This window comes from Nanorana parkeri, unplaced genomic scaffold (assembly GCF_000935625.1).
Source record: "Nanorana parkeri isolate BGI_ZX_2015 unplaced genomic scaffold, ASM93562v1 scaffold131, whole genome shotgun sequence".
NCBI classification, from domain to species: domain Eukaryota; kingdom Metazoa; phylum Chordata; class Amphibia; order Anura; family Dicroglossidae; genus Nanorana; species Nanorana parkeri.
Genome location: NW_017306399.1, coordinates 2078165 through 2096859, shown reverse-complemented (window position 1 = coordinate 2096859; position 18695 = coordinate 2078165). Strand labels below are relative to the sequence as shown.

At 45.9% G+C, this 18695-nt stretch overlaps 1 protein-coding gene across 1 annotated transcript in view; it reads right to left on the bottom strand.

Moving 5' to 3' along the window:
• Window positions 1-18695, bottom strand: part of CACHD1 (cache domain containing 1) — a 119621-nt gene that overhangs the window by 59866 nt on the left and 41060 nt on the right. Inside the window, exon 2 of the mRNA XM_018553869.1 lies at window positions 3768-3830. Within this exon, the coding sequence (XP_018409371.1) occupies window positions 3768-3830 (63 nt within the window). The remainder of the gene's footprint in view (window positions 1-3767; window positions 3831-18695) is intronic.

The window sequence follows — 18695 nt, the reverse complement described above, 5'->3', positions numbered from 1 at the left end:
GGGAGGGGGGAGTCTTTTCAAGTAGATATACTGGCCAAACGGCCCGTCAAGAAACTCTTCTCAGAGCAGCCTTTCCTTAGGCCTGGTTCACACCTGGGCGTTTTACAGTGCGTTCCTACGCTCTGTAAAACGCTCAACATGTGAAAACCAATGATTTCCTATGGGTATGGTTCCCACCTGGGCGTTTCTTACAGCGTGTTGGAACGCTCTCCAAAACGCCCTACGCCCAAAGAAGTACAGGAGCTTTGCCGCGCATATCCAATTGGGATACAGCCAAGTAGCCCTTGGAAAAGCGCGTTTGTTGGGCGTTTTTTTTTTTTTACCGCGGATAAAATGACACCTCGATCCCCTCTAAGCAGCACCCGGCACAACTTGGGGAAGATTTTAACATTACGGCCGAGGTCGGCGGTGGAAAACGGTTTCTGCGGTGAAGAATTAACAGCCGCCGTTGACTTGGAACAAACAGGTTAAGAGAGTCTCATAAATAACCCCCGGCTAGCTGGTGTAAAGCTTTAAAGATATCAACACTCAAACCTTAATCCTATAGTGAAGCAGAAACTAATTTAAATTAAATAGCAGGAATACAAGAGCAGATTTTGGCACATGATAAATCAGCCGCTTTACAAAATGCATTTGCAAGGGAAATAATTTTAATGTAGGCCGAGGCTGCAGCGAGCAGCGCCGCGCGCACCCAGACTGGCAATGGCTGAGTGTGCAGCTACAAAGTGGCTTCCGTCTCATGCGCCCGGTCAGTATTCCCCTTTTACCTTAATAAGCCCCTCTCAAAAATACATTTATTCTAATAATACTCGGGGTGGGGGGTGGGAGGGGGTAAACCAGATATAAACCCAATCACTAAAATCTCATAGAAGCTCTAACATGCTCATGTCATTTTAAGAGTAATTTTTTAAATATGCAGCTTTCATTATTGTGGGTCATAAGCTCCTTGTTCATACACTTCCTGGGTGACAACGCTGTGTGCCGGTTTTCTGGCTGTTGTTTTCTGTGTTGTCACACTGACACGGGTTCCCAAAGAAGGCTATAAGTGGCCGATTCAGCACACGGACATTACACAAGCATTGTCCACTGTTGTCACCATCAGGAAACCCGCCTTGGGAAATGTTATGCAGACATTGCTGGAGTGCATGCACTTTGACGCAATGTGTCTTTTTGTTTTGTTTCCCTCTTTCATCAAATACTGTTTTTTGGCGGGTTTTCCAGAGTGCTAGGAAGAGGAAAGGTGCCCATACACCTGCCAATTATTGTACGATTGCGGGATCACCCTCGATCGTCGTACGATAATCGGCAGGTGTATGGGCACCTTTACACTGACCACCAATGTAACGCAGGTATTCAACATGACTAGCAATGTCACAGAGGTATATACACTGGCCAGCAATGTTACAGAGGTATATACACCGGCCAGCAATGTTACAGAGGTTGTCACACTGACCAGCAATGCGAGGAGGTGCAGAATTTGGATATCAATTGTGATATTTACATAAGAATGAGTCATGGGTTATTCATATGAAATATCACAGTCAAGCCTATTTTCAGCGGGGGGCCAGTAGCCCCTATCTTAAATCTGATTGCCCCGTCTACCTGACATCTGGTGCCCACGTTTCAGCTCCCATGAGACCTGGACACATCACTCGCAACCTGGACTGTCCGGGTGAATCCCTGACACCTGGCAACCCTACCCCGAGCGAAGTGGTTAACAAAAGCTGCAGAAAGACTGAAAACAACTTTGAAAAGCACGTTAGCATTTTAAAGCGTACATGAGATTTTAGAGATCGGGTTGGTTCCGCTGCATGATGGAAAAGAAAGCATACTTGTGATTTAAGACGGCTCGGGCCAATCCGTCAATCTCTGGTAAACTCCAACACTCTGCTGAATGACAGACTAGGCCCGGATTTTACTCCATTGCTTGTTTATAATCACATCTGGCCTTGTAAAAGCTGCGCTCTGCGGCCTCCTCGGCACTGAAAGACGTTCCTGCTGGCTCTGGGTGATCTCACCGGCCTCGGTTTACACAGTGTCAGATTACGGGGCCTAACTTGGGGGGAAAACACACTTCGGGACAAGTGCTTTAACCCTTCCCCGGCCAGCGCAGCTCATCTGGCTCCAAACGCCGGAGGTCGGAGGTCAGCAAACATTTCGGTAACAGGATCTCTGTCGGTCTGGAGGAATGCCATGATGGGAACTCGCTATGAATGTTGATTTATTTATATTCTCTCTTGGGCTGCTCCAAGCTCTGTTACGTGGGTGAAAATTATTACAGAGCGGGCGTTTGTTGTGGGAAATGTTCTGGAATCATGGGACCGAGACTGAGATCTTACAAAAGGGAACAGTTAATGATCTTCAGATTCTGGAAGATCTTCAGTCATGACAAATAAAAAAAATCTTCCATGAGCAGATACATCAGGTTCCGTGTACTTGGCATTTCATTTAAAGTGCGTCTCTGGGCAAAGCGAGACTTCCATCATCTATTCACATTCCTAGAATGACAATTTATATCAGTTTTGGTTCATGCAAATAAACTAAGATCTTGCCTTCCGCAATCTTGCGGTGCCGGGCTGACAACGCTACTCAGCCGCTATTTCAATGGCTGATCCCACCAAGTGTTGTCGGCACTCGGAAAGTATCGGCGCATTGTTCAGAAAGGAGGCGCTACATTTCAGTCCGGGAGAGGAGGCGCTACATTTCAGTCCGGGAGAGGAGGCGCTACATTTCAGTCCGGGAGAGGAGGCGCTACATTTCAGTCCGGGAGAGGAGCCGCCACATTCCTTACATTTCAGTCCGGGAGAGGAGGCGCTACATTTCAGTCCGGGAGAGGAGGCGCTACATTTCAGTCCGGGAGAGGAGGCGCTACATTTCAGTCCGGGAGAGGAGGCGCTACATTTCAGTCCGGGAGAGGAGGCGCTACATTTCAGTCCGGGAGAGGAGGCGCTACATTTCAGTCCGGGAGAGGAGGCGCTACATTTCAGTCCGGGAGAGGAGGCGCTACATTTCAGTCCGGGAGAGGTACAAAACTGTGCAAGACTGAAGGGGAGGCCGGAGTTCAGCTATACCATATTAGCCACACAGGGAGAGCATTGCTTTCTATGCGTCCTAGACGTGCTTTCTGGGAAGGAGCTGTAAAGCGCAACCATTGTGTAGTGCAGCAAAGCAGGAAGCTGAGCCTGAGTATATAAGGAAGCAATTTCAGTCCAGGAGAGGAGCCGGTACAAACTGTGCAAGACTGAAGGGAAGGCCGGGGCTCGGATATAATCACAGCTTGTGCAATTATCTGTAACACAAATCAGGACCGATGCCCACCGGAGACTTTCGAAGTCTGCCACACATTCTGGCCAATTTCCACACACCCAGACAGTGGCGTAACCAGAGTTATGGGCGCCCGGGGCAGAACATTTTTTTTCGCCCCCCCCATATTATATAAACCTCCACTAGACCTGTACCTCCAACCCCCACACATGTATATCAGCTAAGGAACTACAAGTCCAAGCATGCCATCATTGTCCCTGTACACCCCCCCACACACATGGTTGTTCCGCCACTGCCCCCAGACGACAATTGCCAAGTCTATGGACTCAGCGGACACCCAGCCAACTGCTGTTAGTGAAAAGCTAATGGGCTAAATACGTTCTCCTGAATTGTCACCTGCCTGCCCCCTTACCCACCCACCCCCGGGGGGCATTTACCCAGCACACTCATCATACACAAACCTGCACAATACGGTTAATGATCAATATTCCAAAAAGACTTACTTGCTGCACTTCACTCTCTCCGTTGGAAATCTTCTCTGTATATACAAACGAGTTGAAGATTTTCTGAAACACAAAAAGAAATAACAGTGAGCACTTCAGAATCACAGACCAGAGTCTGCTTTTATTGACAGCTCTACAGGTAATGAACTACAACTCCCAGAACTCGAGGCCGTTCAATTCCGACCCGGAAACAAGCATCTAAAAAGTTGACCATACACTAGTACAGGGGTGGACAACTCCGGCCCTCCAGCTGTTGTGGAACTACAAGTCCCACGATGAATTGTAAGACTGACAGTTACGGGCACGACTCCCAGAGCCACAATGGGATTTGTAGTGAAAGCACAGCTGGAGGGTTCGAGGAGCCACCCACCCCCCAAACTAGCAGATATTTTTTTGTTTGCAGATTTAACAGATTACTCCAGCCAGAATCCCTCCAGCTGGGCTCTTGCATCAGCTGCAGTCACTGCCAGAATACCCGTACCGTGACTGCAGCCTCCTTCACACTACAAGGCGTCGAAACATGCTGCAGTGCATAGACATTAATAAAACGTCACTTTGTGATGTTTCGATAAAGTTAAAAAACATTGCGATGCACTGTAACAATGCATCACACCAGCAGACATGAGTCATAAAAAAGCATAACGAGCGCCCACTGGTGTGAATGAGCCCCAAATCCTGTTCCTAACAGCAGAAACACACGCTGGCTGACAGCTCATCAAGCGCACGGGCAGTAGCCTCAAGCAACATCTCAGTGGGGGGGCAGCAGCACAGGCAACAGCAGCCCCCCACCATCCCCCTTGGGGACAGCTCAGCGGGCAGCCTCACACCCAAGCTGACAGCTTGACCACCCGCCACCTCCCACCCGGCTGACAGCACAGCCTCCTTCAGGCAGCAAATAAGGCCAGGACAGCCCTGATCAAGAGTCTTCCCCCATAGATAAACACACAGCTTGTGAACTTTCTCCACAATGCTTATAGACACGAAGGCGAATGGGGGCTTGTTTTACAATAATTCTACAGCTCACTCGGGATATGTAAATACATTACTGTGCATGATCTGGGCACTGCTTCACTTTAAATCACCATTTTTCATTGAAATAATCCCTGATGACCCTGCCATGAAGCTCCTTCTTCAGGCACTTCCTGTTATAGAGTGATGACGCTCTGTGCCCATGTCCCAGTTGTGCGTATTCGTTGTCAGTCCATCACAAGGCTGCCAGATCTGGACTACAAGTGGTGGTTTCATCACACTTTACCCAGGCATGGTCCACTGTTGGCACCATTGCGAAACCCACCCTCAGAAATGACATACAACCATTGCCGGAGTGCATGTAGACAGGAAGTGCCTGCAAACAGTCTTTTATTAGGAGGGGAAAAAAGTGGGCAATTGTTTGTTTATGGCACATTGGGGGGAAATTATCAAAACTGGAGCAGACAAAATCTGGAGCAGCTGTGCATGGCAACCAATCAGCTTCTCTCTTTCATTTCCAAACCTTAGAGAACTATGCGGTGAGTGAAAATCACTCAGTGATAGCCGACCTGTGACAATGAAACTGTCACAAGTTGGCTCAATAGATCGGGAAGTGAGAGAACACATACCGTCGCTCGCTCACTTCTCGATCATCTCCCTGTAGAGAGCCGTGGTCAGTCCTGCAGGGAAACCCCCCCCCCCCCTTCCCCGCTCCGATCCTCCAGCGCTGACTGGCGGAACGGACGGGGGAGGGGGCGGGTACAGCGGGCTCTGCCTCTAGATAGGCAGAGCCAGCTGTCACTCACGCAGCTGGGTGGATCTCTACAGTAATGTCGGGATCCGTCCCTGCTGCAGCGGTCTCAGTATACTCCGAGCTGTAGCCCGCGATATACTGAGCTTTGGGTCACGGGAGGATGCCAGTTTATGTCCTCCCTTGAGCCTTAATAGAACTATGGGGAAAACCACTCACCCCAGTTCTCTTTTCACTGAAAAAACTAGGGAGAGAAGCTGATTGGTTGCCATGGGCAACTGCTCCAGTTTTGATAAATTTCCCCCCAGTGTTTCAGCAATCTAAGGCCCCATTCACACTGAGCGATTCGCAAATCGCGCGTTTGTCGCACAATTTGCATTTTGCGCGATATCGCGCAAATGCTTGCATTGAGCAAGCTAGAGTCGCGGCAAAATCCGCTTAAAAAAGGGTCCTGCTGTAGCGACGCACGACCCGCGACGGATAGAGCCCCATTGAGATGCATTGGAGAGCGATATCGCACGGTAAATCGCTCAGTGTGAATGGGGCCTAAACGTTATGAAGAGTTTATACCTATTTTATAAAGTAGTGTCTCACAACGTTACCATATTGTATCATTTTAAACCCACAAATGGTAAGTGATGTACCCCCCGGGGGTGTATACATTTTATCTCCAAGTCCCTCCACAGTGTGCGCATTTATTGTCTCCACACCCTCCATATTTATATCACTACATAACAAGGAATTAATTTTGCTTGTAATATAACCTGAACTTAAATTCACTAAAAATATCCAGCAAGCTTCCGCACGAGAATAATGAGTATAATCTGAGCACTGGCTGCACCCTTTGAACCCGTCAGATGTACCCCCGGGGGGTACACACACCACACCATGATTACCACTGCTATGGATGACCTTTTTCCACCCCTCTAAATGAAATACTGCAGCACGTCTTCATCCTCTAAGGAGAACTCGTACACATCTTGTTAGAGATTTTTCTTTTGCTTTAGGATATGCAGCCTGCATCATGTTTGGGGTGGATTGAACCTTTTACACAGAGAACACCAAAATTAGAGAGTTTCTACTGCTAATTACTCAGTAACGAATGTGAGCAACAAAAGTGGATTCTAGGAGGTTTTATGATGTTTTACGACCCTAATCTAACATCAAGCATAACTACATCGCATTACATCATGTGAATGTTAATCTGAAAAGTGCACGAGATTCGATCTCTGCTCTTTGTTCAGCTGTGATGTGGGGAATATTATATGTATAAACTCTGGGATCCAGAGGCAGCAATACATCTTTTCTGTTCAACAGATCCCAGGAAACGCAGGCAATATGTGGATTACAGGGGTTTATACTCGCTGCCTCTTCTGCATCCAAAAATGTAACAATAAACCTCACAGCCCCAAATATATGTATTTAAAGGACAAATCCTCTTACGCAAATGCAGCATCACTGATTTCATGCTCATTGTGAATTTACTTTTTTTTGGGGGGGGTTGGGTTGGTTTGCAATTAACAATCAGTGCACGGGCCCCTGCAAAGTCTTCTTCCAGCCCCACGTCTCTATGGTGCTACGGACCTGCTGATAGGAGGCTGCAGAAAGTGCAGCAGGACTGCAGGTGGAAGAGGGAGGAGGGCGACAGCTTCCTTAACAACCAATGATGCCGACAGTGCAGGACGAAGCCTGATGTTGAGGTACTAGTTCCCCATCAGGTCCGCTCTGCTACTGATCGACAGAAGGCAGTGTGCGGGTCCTATAGCCAGCTGGCTGTTGGCTATGGAATTTGCCTGCTGTCAATCACCAGCAGAGCGGACCTGATGGGGAACTAGTCCCTTGGCATCCCCATCAGGCTCTACCCACTTAGCCACATTCAATGGTTGTGAAGAGGCTGTTGGCTATGGAATCTGTCCACTACCTGCTGTCAATCAGCAACCTGAGTGGACCTGATGGGAAACTAGTTCCTCTGCATCCCCATCAGGCTCTGTCTACTTAGCCACATCACTGGTTGCCAAGACGTTGTTGGCTGTGCAGTCGAAGGCTCCCAGAGACTCAACCCTGGCCCCATTGAGCTGCCGGCCAGGAGTTTCCCTTGCCAACAGCTGATAGTTAATGAGGCGTGGAATGCTGTATGACATCAGGATTTCAACCAGCATACCCAGCCCCTTTGTTTACATTAAGCTCCTGGCTGGGGAATCTCCAGAATGGGGCAGGAATTGCATAAATGGTTGCTAGGACTCCAGCATCCTGGTGTCCTAGCAACCAATGAATGGGAAGCGATCATATTTATGACAGCTTCCAGCACATACATGCCTCTGTGCAATGGTGTCTCTCAGTATGCCACGTCTTAATTACTGCCAGTTTGCAAATCTAAACTGTCCATAATTCTCTGATTCTGTCACAGCCATAGAGGGCTTTTTTTTAATTTGGTGCAGAACCTTCTAAAAAGGTCCAAACCGCCAGAAAAATTATGCTAAGCCTTTATTGATCTCCCCCCCCCCCCCTTTTGTGTTCTTTTTCTTTTGTTGCATCAGTATGTATTATAGGGCCGCATTAAAGGAGAACTATGAGGTGAGTGCTTTTCACTCACCTCATAGTTCTAGCCGACCTGTGACAATGACACTGTCACAGGTTGGCTCAGTAGATCGGGAGGTGAGCGAACACATACCGGCGTTCGCTCACCTCTCGATCCTGTCACAGCTCTCTGCCGTGACAGGGGAGGGGCTGGATTCCCCCCCTCCCCGCTCCAATCCGCCAGCGCTGACTGGCGGGAAGGGGAGGTATACCGAGCAGCAGCTCGCGGTATACTGAGCCTAGGGTGACGGGAGGATGGTAGTTTGTGTCCTCCCGTTACCCTAAGGAGAACTATGGGGAAAAGCCCTGACCCCATAGTTCTCCTTTAATGATAATGGTAGTGTATGAAAATGCATTACTTTTAAAACTTATTAAAAACATGCACAAAAATATATGAATCCAGCCTAAAAGGTAAACCGTTACAATGGCCAACATCAAAACATCGCACTCGCCTGAAATGCACCATTTTCCCCATACACCAGTTCCTCTCTAACCTAAACAAATTTGTTAAATGTCGGGAATGTTCGACACCAACCATTAACATCCCTAAGTAGGCCCGAAAGCCTCATTTAACCAACACGGCTTCAAAATAAGAACAACTACTGTCCAATCTTTGAACTCTTTCCAGCACAGCGGCATTCTGGTTTTCATTAAACTTGCTCCGCCGAGGTAAAAAAAAACCAAAAACCTATTAGCAAAACTGCCATTTTTTTTTTTTTTTACAGATGGCCCAAAACCAGTAAAATTCGTGTTAAATAAGAAATGCACCATTTTATGGACGAAGGGGAAGAGAAAAAAAAATGAAAGTCCCAGGCAAGCAGGAGTTCGCAGATAACGTCTCTCAGTTCTTCCCCAAGGCTACAAAATAATTGCATGCAAAGTGCCAGAAACATGCCCGGCTCCATGGTTTACAGGGGAAGCCGAGAGAAGAAAATGTCATTTTTTTTCGACTTGTGAAAACATAACTGGGGAAAATATCATAATAAAAGTATTTTTAAAAAAAATAAACTTAAAGTGACACTAAATTCAGGAGTTAAATCTTAAAATTGCATTCTACGATTAAGAAAAATGTATCTTATTTGTGTATCCCTCGGCTGTAGATCCTCCAATCATCTCTGAATTGGTGCTGACACTGTCCTTCCTTCTGGAGGGGGGCTACTTTTGTTCCCCATGGTCCCTGTGTGTGTTGTAAAGTAGTCACCGCTCCAAGCTCGCTCCCGGGATGGACTATAATCTCAACATAAATTAGTAAACTAAACCTGAGATTGTAGTCCATCCCGGGAGCGAGCTTGGAGCGGTGACTACTTTACAACACACACAGGGACCATGGAGAACAAAAGTAGCCCCCCTCCAGAAGGAAGGACAGTGTCAGCACCAATCCAGAGATGGTTGGAGGATCTACAGCCGAGTGATACACAAATAAGATGCATTGTTGTTAAAGTGACGCTTAACTAAGGAGTCAAATCTTAGGCTGGGTACACTCCTGTATGACACCTGGGAAGCGCGATCGTGTGCTAGTGCACAGAGCGGTTGCCACGCGCCCCCATTGCATTCAATGTGGCGACATCCGCATGGCGAGTGCAAAAAAAAACAAAAAAAGGGGGGGGTACAAGTACCTTTTTTTGCAACACACGCAAGATTGCCTGCGGTGGCCGACTCAGTTTTGTGCACAATTGACGCGTGGTCAGGAGTCGCCCAGGTGTTAACCTAGCCCTAAATCAGGAAACAGTTAAAAGTCCCTGTGAGCCTTAGTCGTTTTTTATTCTGCGCAATCAGGGACAGAAAGGCTTCTGAAAAATTGCCAAGAAGTAATCAGTGAGGCAGAGGGTTACCGGCAGAGATTAGGCGGAGGCGAAAGGCCAGGGAAATAGGTACCACATGTTGGAGAGGATTCAGATATGTAATTTGACTAAAGCAGAGCTGGTCACACCGCTAGCAGGCGACCCTTTACACAGCTCTCATCCACAGCATTAAAATAAAACCGATGAGCACTGTGCTGGGGGGACCGCGGGGAGAACATCGCTGCTCGCTATTAGGGACAGAAAACTGCCTCACAAACACTGAAGGGTTATTGAAAGCTTCATAACGGGGATTTCTACATTCGGCCGTGTTCAGATCGCCATTCCAGTCCACAGAAGAACATCCGGCGCCTCCATGACATAAGACAGGCTCCCACTTGGCCTTCGAGCACTCTGCCAACCGGGGTGCCCACCAGTGACAAAATGTACTGGGCCTGCGGCATCTGAGGCAATCTAAGACTTGCAGGCAACATCCAAGGTGTCATCACACTATCCATGTGAGTTTTAATGTGCAATGACACACATTGGACATATGGGGTGCACATTAATGCGGGGGAGTTTTGGGGGCGCTTCCATTAATTTCCTATGGGCCCCAAAGAAACTTCAATGCAAAAAAAACCAACAAATTTTGCTCAAGTCCGATGCAGACCTCCGGGATCGCGCAGTCCTGCACAATGCAGGCAGTAATTGCCGTGCGGCCCCATTGATTTCAAAGGGGTGACATCCGCACAGCAATCGCAGAAAAAAAAAGGTACAAGTACCTTTTTTTTTGCAATACATGCCACGCTGCTGTGTTCAGAAGCACGGGCGGAATCGCGGTGGGAAACAGTGCGATCCGCCCGGCACGACTGGGGTACCATTAGAAAATAATGGCACCCACAGCTCGATCGGTTCACACCTTGGCGACTCCTGACCGTGCGGCAATCGTGCACAATTCCCGCACGGTGAGGTGTCGCCTAGGTGTGCACAGGCCCCGACTCTTTAAACTGTACGCCATCCTGCAGGTACAGAAGAATACATGTTGTGCTAGAAATCCTGTGGGCTCTTGGCTACTTCCCGTAGTGAGCGGATATTGCGGTTTCTGCTGCAGTGTTGTCAGTGCTGCCCAGTTCACTTCTGCTGGACTATAGAACACCCCTCCTCTCTTCTCATCACCATGACGGTGAGACGTTCTTTAATGTAACAGGGGAGAGCTGAGAGAGGGCTGATAACACCGACTGGGATTTCAGTGCAGCAGAGGCAGCTAATTATAGAAGTTCCAGTCATGTGAAAAAGAAAGTACACCCTCTTTTTGAATTCTTTGGTTTTAAGTATCAGGACATATTTAAAAATCATCCTTCTTGGAATTAGGTAAAAATGACCTCAGATGAACAACACCACATGACATATTACAGTCATTATTTATTTTACAAACATAAAGCCAACATGGAGAAGTTATGTGTGAAAAAGTAAGTACACCCTTACTGCTTCTATAGGCATTAAGAGGCGAAGTAACATCCAGGCGCTGCTGATTAAATGTTCTTGATTAATTGACCATCAGCATATCTGACCAGCTCTATAAAAGCTGAGGTTTTAACAGTTTGCTGGTCTGGAGCATTCAGGTGTGTGCTAACACAATGCCAAGGAGGCAAGACATAAGCAATGATCTTGGATCAGGGAATTCAGACGGTGTACTTTCTTTCACCCAACTGTAGATGCTCACTGGATTCTTGGCAGATAAACAATCATTATTCTGTACTTGTAGCATCTTTTAATAGACAAAACATGAGGAAATGTAAATGTATTGCAAAGGTCTACTTAATATTTTGTCATCATTATTATTCTGATCTGGTGCTACTGAAACGCACAGGCGTGAAGCCGGCCTAAAGCCATTCAAGTAGATCCCATCGCACTCCTGACCGGATATAACCCAAAGATAATGGGTGGGTGATGAGGACAGCAGATGCCTCTGCAGATCAGTGTCACGTAATAGAAAAGTCACTCGCACTCCAATGCGAATTGCAGTCAATGTTCCTTATTGACAAAAGAATTTGTCACATCATATAGCTATACAACGCGTCAATTCTTTTGTCAATAAAGAACATTGACTGAAATTCTCACTGGAGTGCGAGTGACTTTTGTACTACGTGCCGGCCTAAAGCCAGCCAGACATGGCGAGAATTTCATCCGATTCTTATGAATCGGTCAAAATGCGAGCTGTGGGTGGCCATGTCTGCAACACATTGTGGGGTGAACAGTCAGCTACAGTCACTGTTCAGACAGCCGACACCAGCAGCTGCTGAATACAATAGCCAGCAATGGAGATTGTCAACAGGATGGGAAAACCAAGGGACGAATGAGAGAAATCTACCTATGTACAGCCACCTGAAAAGACCAAAGTTCCATCAACCACAGGATACACTCCCATTCATGGCACTGCTCTTTATAATAAAACTAGCCACCAATGTTTCCATTTCAACATCGTGTTGGTGTGAATTTTAGACAGGAGCCTTCCAGCATGTCTGTTGGAGTGTGGGAGGAGACCGCAGTACCTGGCGGAAACCCACACAAGCACAGCGAAAACATGCAAACTCCTTGCAGTTAGTGTCCCGACGGCGATTCAAACTGGGGACCCCCACTGCTGCAAGGCAGGTGCTAACCACTAAGCCACTGTGCAGCTTTCATTTCATAAAAAGAAGAGACAAAACTCTGTTTTCATCCTTCACATAACAGCAAAGGATCAATACTGCTGGTCTGAGTACAAAAGAACAAAAAAAAGGTGGACAGCCTCAAGGCTGAAGAAAAGAAATGGGGTGACTTGGGTGTAATTCATCTTGCATATCATCACAACACCATTTAATAAGCAGCATGCATTCAAAAATGGTATGGCTGGAACTTTGCTAAAAGTTGGAGATACATTTTAACAAATAATGGTTCAATGTTTCACTGACTGTATTGTACATCGTTCTTAATTCTACGAGAACAGCCTATAAAAAATGAAGGTAAAAATGAAGCCGGCCAATGCAGATATTCTTGCCAAGATCTGTTGTATGAGACAAATTGTCTTCGGGGAGCGGACGGCTTGAAGAAAAATAACAATCTCCTCATACACAGCTGGAAGAGATTTTAGTCAAACGCTTGTATTGGGGGCGAAAAAGGAAAATTCTCACTAAGGCCTTATTCACACCAAATGCAGAGTAGATCTGCATGAGTTTCTGCACGTGCAGTGGGTTGTGCCGCGTTTCTGATGCGTTCCAGGCCGTTTTTGGTAAACAAAAATTATTTTATTTTGTAGTTTAAAATGGGCTTTCAGTCCGTTCAAGGGCATTTGTATGCATTTGCATGGGTTCCACAGCAGGTAAAATAGGGTCTGCTGCAGTTTTTTTTGCTTGCTCTGGAACGGAACGCTGCGATGTGAACTGGAGCTAAAAATACCATTGGAATACATTGGACGCAGTTTTGCGCCGGTCTGTAACTGCTCTGCTCTTGGAACGCGCTTGGTGTGAACAAGGCCTAACGGCTCAGCGATGGAGAAATCACATCTCCCATTCAAAGTCAGGGCTGGAGGAGATCCATCAGTAAAAGGCAACAACCAGACACCGGCCGTCATATACAGAGTGCGGGTTAGAAAATGAGCGGGAGGAACAGATTTGGTTGACCATGTCAACAGATGTTGGACCATGAACGATGGGAAAGGTGGGTGAACATTGCACCTTTAGAAGCTCCAACGGTCACAAGAGTTTGTCCCTCAAATATAAGCGGCCCTCATGCTGCTTCTGGTTCACTCAAACAACCACAAGTGCCGAGTGCGGGTTAAAAAAATGAGAGGGAGGAATGGACTGGTTTACCAGGTCAACAGATATGGACCATGAATGATAGGAAATGTATGTGCACACATACATCTTTAGAAGCTCCAACATGCACCACAGTTTGTTCTCCAAATATAAGTGACCCTCATACTGCTCCCAGCAGTCTTCTGGTTCATTGAACTGACCACAAGTGCCGACTCGATGGGGGCAATTCTTTCTTGATGCACAAAAAAGTTGCACCAACAGAGGCCTAATAGATGGCTTGAATTTCAGCCAAATCCTGCTGAATTGAGCAAAATTCGAGCCTTATGTGGCACTGCAGGCACTATCCAACTCAACAAAAAAACAACTGAGCAGAGTGGGACAAAAATATTGCATTGGCAGTGAATGCATCCTATCAGATGCAGTTACTGTTCAGCTTCACCATTGTTCCAAAGCAGCCGCAGGTGTAGCAGCGTCACACACAGAATAGCCGGCAGTAGAGATTTCTCCATCCATGCTGTTAAGTGTTCTGCGGGGTAAACAAGATTAAATCAAGCCAAGTATGTTTACTTGAAATTGGAGTTGACCCTAGAATCACAATATGAACATTAACACACACACCTTGGTAAAGCACAATGTTTGATTGCTGTCTGAGCTCTGGTTATCCGCCAATCAGCATTGGAATCTACTGGCCATTTACTGGTGACACCATGCAAATCACAGTGTTGCCTGGCCCCCCTCATGCTATCCAAGTCTATAACAGCATCAGTGGAAAGAGCAAGGCTTTGCAAATCACAGGATGTATACAGCATGGGGAGGCTAAAGGTGCCACACACCTTACAATTTATCTGCAGATTTTCTGTGGTCAGATGGAAAAAGTGCAACAGATTGGCCCAGGTGGAGATTACTCCATCCACACAGTTAAGCGTAGATGGAGGAATCTGTTGCACCTTTTCCATCTGACCACAGAAAATCTGCAGATAAATTGTAAGGTGTGTGGACAGCTTTAGCAACAACATGAGTTGTGTTGCATGGTGTAGCTCGTAAACGGTGGCTAGATTTCAATGACGACTGCTAGACAACCGGGGTGCGGACAGAAGTCAAACACATGGTGCTATACATGTATCAAGGTACATGGCTGTTTAATGTTCATCGAGTAATTCTAGGGTGCATTTCCACTTTAAGTCATATGACTTAGTTCCTGTTGGGGTGAAATGCGTCAAATGAGAAGGAGCACTGTTGGGCAGAGAGCTATGTGCTGTGGCTTGCAGTGTATGCATTTGACAATAATGCTTTATAAAGCATTTGAGTGAGTAAAAAAAAAAAAAAAGAAGAGTGGAGGTGGGGCTTTCTTTATTTGGACGCTGTCCCAAGATTAAGGTTCCTGACAAAGCAACATGTTAGCACTGCCAGTTTCCTCCTTTGGCCCTGTGATCTTGCCCCGTGCCATAGCTAATCTCTCCAGATTACCCAGCTATAGATTTATATCCTTTCTACTAAAAATATTTCCTGTATTTGGCGAGAATTGGATTTGTGGACATCTGACTTCCGCACTATACAGGTTCGCTGGACACCCATTCCAAAACCATGGGCAATAATATGGAGTTGAGCCCCTCTCCCCCTTCTTCCACTGCGGCCATAACAATCCTGGCTTTTCTAGGAAGGCTTTGCATAAGATTTTGGCGTGCGTCTGTAGGACTTTGTCGCTATGAGCAAAGCATATTTTTTTGGGACTGCTCATTTGCTCTGGGCCACCAAATGCCCAATTCAACAGACCCATGTACAGAAATGCCACACCCAGAGATCTCATTATAGTATGACTAACCAACACTGATGCCCAGACACACATTTATGACACGTTCATATCAGATCGCAAGATCAAACCAGATAAATAACTGCGACAATGCTCCCTCTGTTTCATTTTTCCAGCAGGGCAAAGTTCCAAGGAGAGTAGGCGACTCTTATCAGATACAAAGGAACATTGTTAGCACAACAGTACGCAATCACAATAATGATGATCAGATACGAAGCTTAAATAGGCCTGACGCCTACACACAACACCACAAGGGAAAATTTTACGAGAGAGAGAGAGAGAGAGAGAGAGAGATCGTTATGGGCTACCCAAGCCTATATTGGTTTTACTACCAATGGTCTTATGGTGTGTACCTGTGTGCCAATTTTTATTGAAATCTTTACTTGTTATGAATGGTAACTCAAGGTGCCCTCACTCCACATCTGATCGTTGTATGGCTCTCCTGCAAGCCCAAAAGTCAAGCTGTCCTATGTGCCTTGCCTTAAGGTGGCCATACACTATGCAAATTTTGGCTGGTTCTTGAGGAACCGGCTGAAATTCACAGAGTGAGTGCCGCTGGCACCCTTTAGGCCGGCATCTCTCGATCAGCTGATCAAAGGAACCAGTTGGAAAATCTTCGAATGAACACAGGCGGCAGCCAATGAGCTGTTGACTCTGTTCAGGTATTCCGACAGTGGTCGCTGTCCGAATACAATGAAGACAGCGTGAGATTCCTCGCTCATAAGTGTCGATGGAGGAAACCAAGAATATTTTCTTAATATTCTTAAATAAGAATATTCTTTGTTCAGCCCACAGGTTGAAGAAAATATTACAGTGCATGTCCACCTTTACATACTCTAGGTCCACGACCATGACAGGAATTTCCACCGATCAACAATAAGTAACAGGGCCTAGCGTCAGAGCCAGTGTCCAGGAAACCGGTTGGTACTTTCACCCTGGATTCTGAGAGTCAAGCAATGCTATATGGGGGTTGTATACAAGTGCCTAGTGTTCCTGTAACATGTCCACAATCTCTGACCATCTCCTGCAGCTTGTCCACAATCTCTGCCCATCTCCTGCAGCTTGTCCACAGCAGCTGGCCATCTGCTGTAGCATGTCCACAGTCTCTGCCCATCTCCTGCAGCTTGTCCACAGTCTCTAACCATGTCCTGCAGAATGTCCACAGTCTCGGACCATATTTTGTAGCATGTCCTAGTCTAGGAATCTCCTGTAGCATATCCACAGTCTTGGACTATGGTCACTTTTCTGTAGCATTACATACAGTAAATATGTGCAGAACTGCCCTTGGAGAACCATGTACCTATTATGTGGGCCACCACAGCACTAGAGGTGGAAAAGTACCAGTCTGCAACTGTCAGGAAAATATGGAGCAACAAAAATTGTAAAATTTAGATCACGATTACTTTTAGGAAAATATTGACCTTCTGCAAATGCACTACAGCTCATCTTTAAAACACGTATTTTTGACCATTTCTTCCTATGTATGGGCACATTTAGTAATCCTAACAGCCCCTAGACAATGCCAAGCCTTGTCAACAGTGCTGACCATGTCTATTGCTAAAAACCCAACAGTAGCTGCCTGACATCTGGCCGGGAGAACTACAGCTTGCTCTGGCTTTTCTGTTATCAATTTGGGACAGGCTTTTCCAATGGCACACATGTTTTAATATCCACCACAATTTCATGTTCTTTTTTTCTGCTTTTATAGAAAATCTGGTTTCCACTTGTACAAAAGGCCTAATTCACCCAGCTCCAATTAGGCCGTCTTCTCTTTTCCAAGCGACGAGGGTCTTTGTAAAACGTTGATTGGGAATATGAAAATATAATTAAAAGATTGTGGCCGCAGGCCTACACATTCCTGACTGTTTACAAGTTTTCATATTCAAGTTTATTAAAACACACATACAGAAAAAGAAAAAAGACAAAAAAACACACACTTTCCATACAACACAGAACAACATTGAGGTTTTTTCCCCTGTGCAAAGTATATTGGTTCAGTTTACAATTATGAAAGCCTAATTCCAGGTTTATAAAATCAGGGGAGGCAGCCATATTGGAGCCGGAGTTTATTGAAGGCTCGACCAGATTTTATGAGCACCAAAATATGAACTGGCCCCTCAACTGCTTGGCAGTCATTGGCTGAAAGGCCAACGTTTTCTAAGCTTACAGAGGAACTACCGTGTAAAGAAAACATTTCCAATGGTTTTCCTAAACACCGTCATGATCAAATCTGTCTAAAAATAACTTTGGAGAAACTTGGAATCGTTAAATATTTCCCTTTAAAAACTCTCTCGCTATCTTAGTTAGAATCTAGCCCATTGAAGCAAAAAGGAGAGGTTTACAATCCTGCTGTGCACGTTAGATTTTTAATTAAAAAACGGTGTAAGCGAGATCCCCGATGTGGCAAGGATCACAGGAGATAATTATTATACAACTGATACTTCTATTATTTGATTAACACAAATCACAGAACAGCGGAATATAAATTATCTGTCTCTAGAACAAAAGACACAGGCGAGGAGACTTGCATATGGTTGTGCCGCTCGGTGCATGCTGGGCCAACTAACTATTCCCACCTTCCCATTAACATATCCGGAGAGTTCAAAAGAGGTTTATGCAAATGTTTCCAACCCAGCAGAATACCCTGCAATTATGGCTTCCCCCGATTGGATGTTTCGTGATCCATCCATAAATTGTGCTTCAGGAAACCACTTTCAGAAGTCCTTGAAATGAACCCATATGCATGGCAGCCATGGACAATCATTTGTAGATCATAAGCAGGACCCGCCGTACCATCTTCTCATGATTGGTATTGTAACTGCAATGTCGTCCTTAACCAGTTGACATCCGCGGTGTTAAACCCCCTTCCCATCCAGGCCATTTTTCAGTATTCAGCGCTGCGGTACTTTGACTGACATTTATTCCGTCATGCAGCGCTGTACTGAAATTAATTTTATACCCTTTTTTGGGGACAGATAGAGCTTTCTTTTGGTGGTATTTATTCACCACTGGGGGGTTTTTATTTTTTTTACTATATTAAGGAAAAAAATCACCGAAATTTTTAAAAAAAAACAGTTTCCCCTATATTAAATGATAAAACATTACCCAATTTTTTGGTAAAATATAAAAGACGGGGTCATGTCGGGTAAAAAGACACCAAACATGTCAAGCCTTAAAATTGCGTGCGCACGCAAAACCTCAAAAAACGATAATACCAAAATTGGCCATAGGCGACGCTTTAAAAGCTGT